This window comes from Anas acuta, chromosome 6, assembly GCF_963932015.1.
Source record: "Anas acuta chromosome 6, bAnaAcu1.1, whole genome shotgun sequence".
In the NCBI taxonomy this organism is placed as follows: Eukaryota; Metazoa; Chordata; class Aves; order Anseriformes; family Anatidae; genus Anas; species Anas acuta.
This window is the reverse complement of record NC_088984.1, coordinates 21,128,495-21,142,699: the sequence shown is the minus strand read 5'-3', so window position 1 is coordinate 21,142,699 and position 14,205 is coordinate 21,128,495. Positions and strand designations below refer to the sequence as shown.

The 14,205-nt window shown below is 37.9% G+C and overlaps 1 protein-coding gene across 2 annotated transcripts in view; it reads right to left on the bottom strand.

The window, feature by feature from the left end:
- Positions 1 to 14,205, bottom strand: part of METAP1D (methionyl aminopeptidase type 1D, mitochondrial) — a 47,018-nt gene that overhangs the window by 13,513 nt on the left and 19,300 nt on the right. The window contains exons 1-4 of one of the 2 annotated variants that reach the window (XM_068685685.1): positions 12,127 to 12,350; positions 6,830 to 6,996; positions 4,109 to 4,258; positions 552 to 700 (exon numbers count right to left, since the gene is read on the bottom strand). In XM_068685685.1, the coding sequence (XP_068541786.1) occupies positions 552 to 700; positions 4,109 to 4,258; positions 6,830 to 6,996; positions 12,127 to 12,190 (530 nt within the window). In that variant the 5' untranslated portion in view covers positions 12,191 to 12,350. Of the gene's footprint in view, positions 1 to 551; positions 701 to 4,108; positions 4,259 to 6,829; positions 6,997 to 12,126; positions 12,351 to 14,205 lie in introns of those variants that run through there. The other variant, XM_068685684.1, reaches the window with a different exon arrangement.

The window sequence follows — 14,205 nt, the reverse complement described above, 5'->3', positions numbered from 1 at the left end:
CACTACGTAGAGAACAAGTGTAGCTGAATATAAAATAATGAGAAACAACTGGCAGAAAAACATATCAACATCTGAAAAATCTACCATTATATTCATTCTTTTTCTCTCACTAGGGTTCGTATTTTACTTTGTGAGTAGCTGAATGTATTGCAAATAATAAAAAAAAAAAACACAACATAAATTCAAATATATTTATTCCCTACCCTATACTTATTTTGCTGGAGAAAAAAGAAATCAGAATTATTCTTGGTTCTATTTTTTCCCACACACTAAACTCTAAAGGCATTATGTGCTTTTTTGTTGTTGTTTTCTGTTTTTTTTTTTTTTTTTTTTGAAGCACTTGGACAAGCAGGATAATATTATTGTTGTTCTACTTCACATACATTTCTATAACATCTATCAGCATTGTGTGGTAACATAATATGCATCTGCAATACATTTACATATGACATGTAGTTAAGCTGAAATATGTTCAATATTAAACACAATTTATTAATTTCAGTTTAACATTTTCATCCCCGGCGGTAAAATGTATATTATTGGGGAAATACCTGTCAGGAATACCATGACATACCACGTTGTTTACAGAAGTACAAACAGACTTTGGAAAACCTCCATAGCCCAGAGGTGAAGGATAGGCATTCTGTCTGATTATTTCATGATGAACAATGGAATCTATTTCTTCAGTTGTCATGCCAACCTAAAATATCAAACATAACATTCTGTTAAAAAAGCAAAGATAGTTTCTCATATTTACTGAATGTGATTGCAGCCAAACGTTTCGATGAAACCTTGAATGTTTCAAATTCACTGCTTTGATACAAAACACTAAACTGTCTGATATACTTTATTGATATATTGGACTACTTCTTTTTTTCTTCCTTTAAGAGAAAAAGGTTTTAAATCAAGCATGCAGTAGAAATAAGCATTCAAAGGTTCCTAGAAAACCTAAAATACGATCTACTTCCTTTCCATCCGTTTTTCCACATTTGCTTTCTCAAAGACACCAATTTTCCATGGCATCTTGTTTCAGTAGCTGCTGTAGAAATGTCTGGTTTTAATGCTTCCAGTCCTATAAAACACATTACTTTCCCCTTTTATTTGTAAAATAAAGGATATTAATTCTTCTAACTGTGCAGTACATATATCATTATGCATTTGTGCATTTTATGAAATTGTTCTCCAATTATTCTTTAATTTTGTAAAAGATTTAAATATTTGGGTTCATATCTTGAAGATATTTTACTTAAAGTTTCCACAGCCTAGGCAGTCGTAGTGAATCTACAGGCACTTATTCATCATTTTTAGGAATGTTCACTTCTATGTTTGACATTTTCTAGATTCATCTTTTTCTTGTGATTTTATATATTTAAAAAACTCATAAATCACTCAGCCATTTTCTGAGTATCTGTGGAGTGGAAAACGCACATGTTTAAAATAACATTCTTGTAGCTTTTCTTTTGGATAGACTGTCTCCAAAATGGTTAGAGCTGGGATTTGAAATTTGGTAGGGAAACCTCCCTCATTGAGAAGAAGTGCCTTTGAGGGTTCCTGTGCAAATTGATTTTGATTTGAATGAGTTTTGAGCCTTTGAAAATCATACTTTGTACACACACGCTACGGCAGCTATGATTTTCGAGGGCTTTTTCGCAACACGTGGAATATAGGTAGGCTGTGGTGCAGAAGGCATACATAACCGTATGTTGAAATATTCAGCGATCATGTACAGTGAATACAACAGAGTGCACTTGTGTCGTGCACTGAGGATAAAACCAGGTCTATTTGCTCAGCTTGCACCTTGTTCAGCACAAAAGCATATGAGGAGTGACAACCCCACCCAAGACACAATTTGGGGTTTCTGTGCAGCTCCCCTGCTTTGTAGCAGCTGTGGTGGTTGGGATGGCAGCCACAGCCCCGCGCACTGTCTGTATCGGATGCTGCAGCCACTGGTTCTGGATTAACACAGGTCTGTTGCTCCTGCCTTCGCTCACCCATCTATCACCTTCAGCATGTAGGCAGACTGAAGCGTTATGTAGCACAATGGGTGCTGCCACCGCCCAAGGAATTCAGTGTGGCTTTTGGATGCTCAGTGGACAACTCTGTGTTCTCTGTGGGGGAGGGGCTTATGTCCTACAAATAAATCTTGTTTTAGTGGTACCTGTTTTGCTTTTAAATGATCTTTTGTTAGCTTCGCAATTTTGGGGAGACACCTACTGCACACCTCATCCCTTACATGGGGCAGGGCAATGTGATGGTATCCAACAAAATACTTCCGTGTCATAGATTTTGCTATTTTTTCCCAAATCTTTTCCCCAAGCCTATGAAGTGCTATCATATATAATACCATATGGTGGTTTTAAGTCCAACAGGCAATATATGGCAACAGCAAAAACATATGCCTGGCCCAAACATTGTTCTTCTGCATCTAGATGTTATAATGCCACCTTTGTCATACTGGGGGATGTTACTGCTGTTAGATAAATCACAGACATGAGCTTTTTTCAAGGGCTGTGTGCAAGGTAGGCTTAGCAGGACCACAGGAACAAGTGGAGGGATGGGGCTCTTCAGATAAAATAGGAATACAGAGCCTACCTTACAAGGATAGCCTAAAACAGCTTGGTTTATTTCGTCTGGCACCCTGAAAGCTGTAATAGCTCTATTACTGCGTGAAGGGGATAGGCTCAAGGAAAGGCAGCAAGCGGTTTAAATTAAAGAGTAGGGTTGGCAGAAGAATAAACTTGTTGCACGTAGAAAACGCTCCCTGTTGATAATAGAAGGCCTTGCAACATCCCTCCATTCAGAGCAGCCATAGCCAAAAACTAGTGCAGAATGGAGCTCCCACATCTCTGAAATGGGCTGGGGCTGGCCTGGGCAGTGGTCTCAGCTCTCTCTGCCAGCTCCCTCCCTCCCAGCCCCACTGCCCCATCTCCTGGTGACCACTTTTCTTACACAATTTCCTTCTCTACAACCTTTGTTAAAATATGTAGCATTTTGCTATTATGTACTATATGGCACCTACTACCAACTGCATCATAAGCTACACTGTGCTGCATACAGATGCATTTTCTGCATAATAATAACCAAAGAGTTTTAGTGAAAAACTGCTCTCGTTCATAGTCCACACCGCACTCTTGAGGTAAGGTCCTGGTTCTTCAGAAACAGGTATGTGTCTGTAACTTAACACAACTAAGTTTCACTGTACTGGGAAATAATTGCACATAAGTTAAACACTCATGAGCATATGTAAGATTAAAAGCCTCAGGCATTTTTGCTATCGGCCACCCCAGCTCCAGAATTAAACCTCTGGGACAGCATGATGAGAACTGAAAGAAAAATGCATGGTAAACTGATAATTTTTTCCCCTTTTATGTCAATGGCGTTGACTTACAGCTCCCATCTATCTCTGCATCTCATAGCTACTCAACCCATTTTACCTTATTCAGTATGCTATTACATGAAATACCAAGGCAAGGTAAAAAAGCACTCCTTCATCTGCAAAAACTTGTAGTAGGCTCCTCCCGGTACATTTTTACTTGGGTGGTATCCCAAAAACCATACTGTAGAAACATTACTGGAAACCATGAGGCTTTATTAGCAATGCACTCTGGAAAATTGTATGGAGCCTGGCAGCTGTTTTTTCCAACAGCAGTTCAAAGATTTGTGTTGCGCTGACCCCATGGGACAGCGAGGAGCTGAAGGATGGACGGTAACAGAGGCAGCAGCCCAGCCCCTGGGCCTTGCACACATGCAGAGCCAAAAAGCAGAACGTATAGAAAGATGGGCCATGAAATTACAGGAAAAAATGTATCATGGGCCTTATGAGAAACTCATTTGATTTGGCACATCCAAACAGCAGGAGATTATAGACACACATGAGCCAGCAGCTCTAAGTACCACATGGGTCTAAAATACTGAAATAATTAAGCAGGTATACCATGGATGGAATCAAAAGTTAATAAATCCTTCTTTTATCAGAATCTAACTTCAGGTTGGATGCATATTAAGGTCCGTAAACAAACAAACAAACAAAAAGTAGGAAAAAAAACAAAACAAGTATGTGAAAGCATAAAAGACATCCAAGCTGTTTTGGGACTTACGCAATCATTACCTTTAAGCCCTTTCCAGCCAGAAGCAGGACACGACGGGCCAATTGACAAGCTTGACGAAGCCCTTGAATCTGATCTTCATTCTTAATTTCTATGTCGTCTCCCCAGTCTGGTACAATGCCTGTCGTCACATAGTCTGGCTTCTTTATGTGCTTGGAGAAAAAGGATTGAAAATGAAGATCAGAAAACTGAGCATGACAATGGGATCATTTTCTCAGATACTGCCTCCTGCTCCATGGCAGCTTGCCCTTTCTGTCGTAGTATCGACCTTCCTAAGCCATCAGGGCAAACCCTCAAGGCTGCCTCAGTATTTCTTCCACTGCCCTTTTGAACTTAACATTGCCTGTTACTACTGACTTATACAGTCTGTTAAGCTCCCTGTACTGAAATCCCGGATACTGCATCCCACTTTCAGCACAGTCTCAAGTTCTAAAACTGTGGAAGACTTAAAAACTTTTTATTTTCTTTTGCAAAGAGTGACACATCTTATAGAAAAGGCATCTAAACACCAAAACTGACTGGAAAACAGACAGAATTAGACTCAATAACAAAATCGTTCAATTCCTCAGTTTCTTGCTCAGACAAAACTTCTATTAACTTTCTTCACAAGATTGTGTTTTGACTAAGAATCTTAGGATTTAACTTATTTTAATTTAGAGGTTTTACTTATTAATCCAGTTTTCATGTTTATGTGCAAACCTATCCATCTATAATAGTACGTGAGGGTATCCCAATTTGCTGTGACAAGGAAAGTGTAATAAACTTTATTTTCTGTTCCTGCAGAAAATTCTCAGACTTTACATAGAGGTGAAATTTCATTTCTCATTTTTTTAAGAAAATCCACAATAATTTCATGATGAGTACATAAACACAGCAAACTAGTAACAACGGTAACATCTTGCAGTGTGAGGGAACCGTGCTTTGTCTCAGTGGGTGCTGGGCTGTTTCACCTGTGGGGTGCGAGAGTCGCTTCACCCACCACAGCTGGGCTTTGCGTTGATTCACAAAATACAGAATCAAGCTGGCAGGGCAGAAAGTAAAGTGGCCAGTTAGGCTGTATACAACAAGACCATACAACATCCCGGTGTAGGAGCGAAGAAGAGTGGTGTAGCCTATTAACTCCAGTGGGACTTCCAATAGGGAGACTATTGTTACTCCCACCCGTATTTTGTCATTTCTACTCTGAGAGAGTGCAACTGTATCCTTAATGAACTCACATCAACAGAATTTCACATTTCCATTCCATTCCAAATAATAGAATATCAGCCCTTACAGCATTTGCAATAGTCTGGGACTTAATTTAGAAGAAATTTAGAATTAATTTAATTTAGAAGAAAGAACAAAAAAAACACATTTGCTGGATTACCAACTCCATACACTACAGCACCCCCACCATCCCCTTGGAGGGCACTGATCTTGTAAACTGCTGAGACCTGACCCTGCTGACCTGTGAGATCTGTTAAGGAAAAAGCCCAAAGCAGTGGATGTACAAGTATCTATGTATACAGTTTCACACCAAGATTTTGGAAAAAAAAAAAACAAAACCACCGTGTTATTTTAATATGATTTCTGGCACACTCTGTATAAAGTGATAACCTTGTCCTCAAGTTTTCAGAATTGAAAAATTGGACTGATTTTTGACAGTCTAAGCACAGTAATCTGTGAACTCTACTTTTCAGTATGATAATGTATTTGTTCCTCTTTATCCTAAAGGAAGTATCTAAATACAGAAAAAAAAAAAAAAGTTCTATAATTTTTAAACCTTTGAAAACATATAAAGCACAAAACTTTATACTTCAAAGCTTTCTTTCCCTGCACACCAAGCTTCCACGGTCTTTAGGAGACCTGATGTAACTGCCCTACTACATTCAGCATCATTACCTGCTTTCGTATACAACATGGTTTTTGTACTTTAGGCCCATGGAAGTATTCCATATTTTGCATAAGAAATCTATAATCACGTGTAAAGTAAGATAAAATATAAGTACTAATAATCATCCTGAAAAGCATGGTTTAGAAAGGGTAGTTTTTTGGCTAAAGGAAAGATACTAAACAGTTGAACTGTATGTTGTAAATAACAACAACAAAAAAGGAAACCATCAGTGGAAAACATGCTTAAATTACATGAGAAAAAAAAAAGTTATTTTGGCTGTAATGTAAATAAAAACAAAAATATATGTTGGAAGAAAAAAAAATACTCAGAGACGGTAAAAAATAGTTTAAAAGGAGCAGTGGGGCTATGCGGCAGCTACCAGCAGGTATTGTATGCTCTTATCTTAAATCTGATGTAACCAATTAACAAAACATTCAGGAAGAGATAAATATTTTTGTAATTAGCTTGTGAGAGATTTATACAGAAAAGGATTCAGATGATCACAAATGATTCCTAATGATTTCTGGTAGGGCTGTCTATACTATAATAGAAAGGAGAACCTGGACCCAGAAGCGTTAAGTGTTGACAGATGATTATAATATTCCATGTTTATACTACAGTAACTTAACAAGCCCCAGGTTTAAACTCCCTAATAACTAGATATGTCACTCTGTTTTACATGGTAGGGAGCTGAAAACTTCTCTCACCAGTGCTCCTATTTTAAATACCTGATCATACCACAGGACTGTATCCAAACCCCCAGCTGTTGGACAACGAATGCACTTGAACACGTGTGCAGCCAACTCCTGTATTGACTGAAAAACTGATTAGATAATAGAAATTGCAGTACCTTGGGAACTGGGTGAGCCGGAGAAACTGTGGCTGGCAAAACTATACTATAAGCAGTATTTCTTTGTCCCTGAAAAAAGAAGCATCTTCGTTGTTGATTGCTTGACTGCCTGTGCAGGTAGACACGATTGCACGAAGAAAAAATTCTGTGGCAGCCAGTCACAGAACCTGTTAACAGATTAAGTTAAAATTGGTTAACATTTTTTTCCTACTACTATGGTATAAAATGTAAGTATGAAAGAAGAAAGACACCATGTAATAGAAATTGCAAAACACATGCAGCAGCCATAGGTAGTTCAAGAAGTTGTTCAAATCTTGTACCATTAGGGCATTAACACCAAGAAGCAATGAGAACAAAAAACCTCCCAAAGCAATACATCACAGCTTTACAAAGCACTATATCTAATTTGGTTTGATGCATTAAAAAGCAGTGTGGATAAGTTCCCCAAACCAGGACTGACACCCCAACCTGTTTGTAACAATTTGCACGGCTGGGAGGGGCACTGCACAAGGCTTGGGGAAAGGGTATATAAGGCACAACAGCAAGTAATCAAGAGAGAAAAAAATAATTTTGTGTTTATTTCAGACATTTTGATCTGTATTCTTGATGAATTGGTGACATATTTGAGCATAAGCATGTTAACATTGCTCTCGTCATTTGCATGAAGATTCAAAAAATGGAGTTCAATCTGGAGTCACCTCCCGCCTGGCAGGGAACAAAACAAACGTCGAGAGATTTTTAAACTTGGCCAAGGGCAATTGAGGGAATTGAAGTTTGTAATCGACTTGGAATATTTGAATCAGATTTCTACTTAATTCATATGGGAATTTGGAATGATAGTTCCTCAGAGTATTCATTGCCCAAACAAGCATGAAAACAGGGAAGTACACTAAATTTGAGAGGATTCTTTACACTGCCCAGCTAAACACTGATAAAACATAGCACATTTTTTTCAATGCATAAAAATTCTATAATGTAAATTTGTTTATTTATTTATTTTAATTACCTTAGAATAAATTCCACATAATAGTTAAGCTACTTTTGAAAAAGATCATATGTAGACAAATACATGAGCAATCTTCTCTGGCAAGTAACCAATATTAATAATTACTCTTTAGTAAAATAAAGTGGCTTTGTTTAGATGGAAGTAAATAAACTTTTCATCACAGAATTTAAGAAATTCATCTACTGCATATTTTAACTACGTAAAGATGATTTCTAAAAGAGTTTCTTCCATAATTTGTACATTTTTATTTTACTGTAAACTTCCTTCCTTTCTTTGGATACATTTATCATGTCCAGACGCAAATAATATCCTTCCACACGCATGCTGGGCTTACAGATGTCCCTTTTACAACATCCCATGATATACAGATTTGAACTACAAAATTCTTTTGGAGCCCCAAGAAACTGAATGCAGTTGTTGAGTGAGGTTTGTTTCAGAAGGGTTTGTGACTGTCTCTTTGCACACCGAGCGGTGGTAAGTTTGGCTAACAGAATCTTAATTTGTGCAACACCTGAGAGGTTGTAGAGACTTTTAGTCAATGCAAGAAGATTTTTACTGTTGTTTTAACTTGTTTATAAGTAATGAGGTGGAGTTGGTGGGAGAGGCTCCGATCTAGCTCCCAGTATAACCTGGGTACCTATGGAAAGTTGCCTACTTCCAGAGGGAAGAGAGTGCCTGCGTGGAGCTGGAGCTGTGCCCTTAACAGGGGGCTAGATTGGTTTGAGGCTGTGTAAATAACCACCTAATCATTAGCCTCCTCACATACGACTTTCCTAGGGTCATCTTCACAAGAAAAGATTCTTGTCCAGTTTAAAAAAATAAACTCTAGGCCATCTACCATACAGAGCACAGACACTCATCCACAGAGCCTGAAGCATCTTGCAAACTCGCCAGCCAGTTTGCACACATTTCTGGAAGCTAGAAACACAGAATCTGCAGAGGCAGCAACTTCTGGCTCCTCAGAAGTAGCGCTCTACTTTTACAAAGAGCAGCAGAAGTACCTGGCTCTTACCGCGGCTGAACGTATTTACACTCAGCTCCATATGGCTGCAATAAACGCACTGAAACCCCACAGTCAGGGACATGGTCAGCTGAAGTCCACACAGACATCACTACGTGACCGTGTGTTTCAAACACTCTCCCTGATGATCGGCACGCTGCCGCTGCACCTGTCCTACCGCTGCAATTTTAATTGGTGGAAAAAAAGGTGCAAGTGCGCCTGTCAATTACTCTACAATAGAACTTCAAATGTCCCAAATACGTGATCTCAGATGCATCAAACCTATTTAGATCCGTGTGTGTGCGCCTATCGACTATCCCGCATTCAGGAAGGGATGCCTTTTTATTTAGAATAAAATTTTTACCTCTGTTCCCCCAAAGACACACTGTAAGTGTTGTCACAAGATAACAGGATAATAAGGTAGTGTAGCCTGTTGTTATACCACTAACTACTCATTATAAACCAGACACACACAAAATATCTCCTACTCGAACAGGTGAAATGCGACAACCAAATAAATATCACTATAGTATAATCTGACTCCTATAGCACATCGTAAGAATTACAAACACAGGACAACTAAACCTTTATTTGAAATATAAAAAAAAAATATAAGAGAAAACATTCTCCTTCAAAGTAAAAATAAAATGGCATTAAAACATAATGAAGTTACTGTTTTATAATGAAAATCTGGACTCCATCCACACACTTCCTTCCTTAAGAAGGCCTTCCTAATGTCTCCACAGCTTCTTCTATTTTTTAAGCTTCCATATTCACAGCTAATTTGATATAGCAACATCATCAATCACCGGAGACAGGAACAACTGGCTGTAAGCTCCAAGTCTTGCTCAGATTGCTGGGGCTTGCTCCCCAGCCCTTCCAGCCAGCACAGCTTTTGTCAGCATCCGATTCACTTCCACAACACCGACGCTCAAGCGCATCCTTTTTGTTACGCTTTCTGTGTATATTAATTACGACGAGATGGCTCATAAAGGCAGGATTTATGCGGCTTCCAGTGGAATTGCAGCCATCAGAGAGCCGGGTAGCCCCGTAACACACACCAGCGCAGGCAGGATGCAAAGCTGCCCATCTGCGCCTTTCTTCTCTCCCTCAACAGCAAGGCCATGCCACTTGCCATGAATAACAGAATATTTACTAGCAACCGCAATAATGAAAATTATTATCGGTGTTACTGAAATTACATCAGCAGATACGATGCTCCGAGCGCAGAAAATTACAGACAACTGCTCCCCTGACTCCATGGTGAATCACCCTGTGCAGTCTGCATGCACGCGCCTTCTGCTGGAGCTGCTGGATTCCTCAGCACACCTTCTATGCTTTAATTTGTATTAATAATATAAATATGCACTGCGAGCTTTTGTGAATTGCCAGATGGATTTATCTTTTGTGGAAATTACATTTTCTTTTCCTTTTAAATGAGCCAGCCAAAGGGGCTGAATACAGAATTTGAGTATGATGATGGGTGGGAGCATTTTAAGTGACTGATTTTGCAGCACAAATGTGCCCTATATTTATTAGCCTTTTACTCTAGGTCTATTTTAATTGTTATCTGTTCATGCATGCTACACTATATAATGAAATGCTCCCATTTCACTCTCAGAGCAGAGAGTTTTTTATGTGTATCTCTATTAATGACCCTTAATTAAGTTGATTTTAGTCATTTAAATGTGATTTTCCTCTGGTCAAGAAGTATTTTTAAAGAGAGATGTTGGAAATGAACTCTCATTTAAGCACTTTTCTTAATGCTTTTTGTTCAACAGTTACAGCAATTTACCAGCTATGTTTTCAATGAGGTACGAGGTGGCCATGCAAAAAACTGTTCATCTACGTGAATCATCATATGTGATTGTTAGCAAACAATTTTTTGGTATTTATTTATGATGGACTTCAAATTTACAAACAATTAGCAAAAATGTTACCACAGGCTAAAGTTCATGACAGTTCTAAGCCACAACAAGCACGAGTACATGGTATAACAGCCAAAAAAATAAAATTTGAATATTTTAAAACAATTTACATCACAAAATCCATCAAAGTGTCTACAGAAGCACAGTAGTGACATTATTTAGGATTACAAGAATTAATACCTAATTGATTTAGTAAATAAAACTAACTTGCTCTCATTAAAGTGAATCTTACTTAATATATATGAACAATTAATAACATCAAAAGCATTGTTCAGATAACTAATTTTTAAAAATGTAATTATATCTATTTTATAAACTGTAAAATAATGACCAAGGAGATGTTCTTAGTATATGGATATTTGAGGATAAAGAGGATAAAATACTAGAGATCCTTAATTTGGCTTGCCGGGTCATCTTATTATCATATCATAATTTTGCATCTTGTGAATTTTCCTTTTTTTTTTTTTTTTTTCCTGAAACTTCAGAGCAATGAAGTTTACAGTAAGGAACTAAAAACACAATAGGCAATAATATATGGAATCCAACCAATGCAACTAGGTAAGATTTTATACATTTTTTTACTGTTAATTACTTAACGCTCACATTTTTCAATCTGAAACAATGGTTGTGGTTTTGTAGATCTTTATTTGTTACTGTAATTACAGCTGTCTTAATAAAACACTGACTTTGTAATCCCAGTGTTTCAGGGGTATATATAAGCTTCAAAAATAGAATGGGAAAGATTAAAGGTTCTCTCCAACTCTGTGTAACCTGTGTAACAGAAGAGTAGCTCACATTTCACAAGCAATAACCTGTGCATTTTCTAAAAAAAAAAAAAAAAAAAAAAAAAAAAGAAGAAGAAGAAGAAGAAAAAGAACAACATAGGGAAATGCCTCAGGCAGAAGTTGAAACTGATTGGGCAAAGTAGAAGGACAAGAGCCCTTGAAATTAAACAAAAGCAAATTCATTCTGTTGACAGATGTTGATTACATCAAAGCCGCGAAAGAACTTTTTTCTTTTTCTTTTTTCCCCTTTTTTGCAACTAATACCTCTGCATTCTCTATACATTAAGGATATAACATATCTTAATCAACACAACCCAACATGTAATAATTTTTAAATTTGGTCAAAGTATATTGTAACAAGGTCTTAACGACAGGCTTCTCTAAACAAGAGTGTATTCACATGGTCATGTCTGCATACCCGTGCTGGTCACGCCATCATCAGCCCCTTACTTCCAGGGGTTAACTGCTCTGGCAGCCAAATAAAATACAGAGAGAGCTGTGTAATTATGGAGACAGTCAAAGGGCAGACTCTATTTTGAAATCTATTTGCACAGACAAGGTCTTCCAATTTCGCTTACAGGAAACAAGCTGGTAAAGGGGGTCTCCTCCTCTCCAGATGCTTTCCACACTTTTTTCCCACATCAGGAAATCATGGACATGGACACCATGCAGCACTGTTTCCTGGATTACAGGACTATGTCATTACAGGGAGAAGAGCAAGCCCATGCTCTTGAGAAATATTTCCTCCTAATTGCCCATATTAGGGGAAAGCAAAACCCACAAGGACTACTGAAAATGCGACTAGCAGCAATTTGTAAACAGGACACAGCCACAGTCATCACGATGGTACTGGAAAAGAGAAAACAGAAATGAAAGGGTAAAAACACTCTGTTTTTAATAGCATGATTGGGGAAATGAAATATTCATCAGGGTAGATGTGACTTCAGTTATAACAGCAACACATTGGTGAAAACCTCGACAGCAATATGATTATGACCGTACCCTGACCAACCAAAATCAAGACCAGTATATTGCAAGCATTATATTCAGGTTGTCATTGTTCTATTCAATTACTGAAATTAGCTAGATATTGATGGTAGAAGTTGTTTAGTTAATAAAGGAAGTGAAGGGATTGCTGTCCTTATTACCTCCCAAGAGCCGGTAAAGCAAGCCAATGGCCAAATACTGACCGGCTCCAGTGCAGCAGCACAAGCCCTGGTGCCGCTGCCACTGGGATTCCCCTGCGATGCTGAACAAAGCCGAGCTGGGCCCTCAGGACCAGTGACGCTCCCTGCTAATTAAAATTTTGCCCTTACTTCACGGAGAGTGGAGACAGGCAATTTGTTTGCTGTGCGCTAATACAAACGAGTGTTTTAATTGGTTGTAAATTTATAAACTGTATGGAAATGCATTCTTGTTTGGCTTTTTGTTGTTATTACTCGCTTTAGACTGGCACGCTAAAATGATGAATCGGAGCCTTCTGAATAATACAGTTCTTCTAATTCATTATTCAATCAGACTTATGGCCAACAAAATAGCTGTTCTGCAAGTTGGTAAACTGGGAAACCACAGAGAATCAGAAACTCTTCTATTTACAGGAAGGATGACAGCCTAAGGGTACTTCATCCCAATAATAACAACATTCAAGTAATAGTGCCCAGGTCACGACAAGCCATGACCCTCCCCATAGCTCCGTCAGGAAGTTGGCTTGGTGCCACCTTTTATCAGCAGCAACCGAGTGCAACTTCAACAAACAAGAAGAAAAGGAAAAATTAATGTTATAGTCTCAAAACCCTCTTCAAACACTTCCCTGAGTTCCTGTGTGTATATATATATATATATATATATATATATATATACACACATAGTCACACCAAGCCAGTGACTGAGCAAAATTCTGGTGTCATTAAACAGCACTTGTCATTTTATTACAGGATTTAAAAAAATTGAGAGTACCATCTAGCTATATCTAAATTATATTGATTCATATACCAAGGGAAATTAATTGTCTGCTACACAAAATGTGATTGGGCTGTAACACTTAACTTTGGAAACAGAGCACTGTAGCTCTCCACTACAGTTTTCCATCCCAGTGCAATTTCTACTAAATCTCTCTCCAACAGCATAACACGAGTAGAAAATAAAAAGAAAGAGTTGCCTAAAGCAGTATCACAGCAAAACGAAACAAGTCAGATACAAAAGCTGGACAAAGCAATATTAAGAGTTTCACACACAGTTAGGGGAATTTAGGCTCCAAATCACAGCATCTGGCAAATTTCAACTTCTGTGACTAGCAGAAGAAACATTCCTCTTATGTTACTACATTGCTATATTGAGTAAATTAATTTATCATGAAGTCAATAAATTAGAATGAGAAAGATATCTGCTCAGGTCTGCATATTTAAATACACCTTTCAAACACCTTCTGTCTATCTTAAGGTTTTGTAAAACATCAGAGGAATTATTTATGCTTGACAGGTTAGTTATTGTACTCACTATTTTCATTTTGTAGGGAAGTAACAACTGTTGGAACAAGTTCGTCAGTTTAAAAAATAGCAGTTGTTTCAGATTAAAATAAAAAAGCTATTCAAATAGTCCTCACACATGCACAATACAGGATCTTGTTGTTAATATGCACCCACCCACAGCTTTAACAT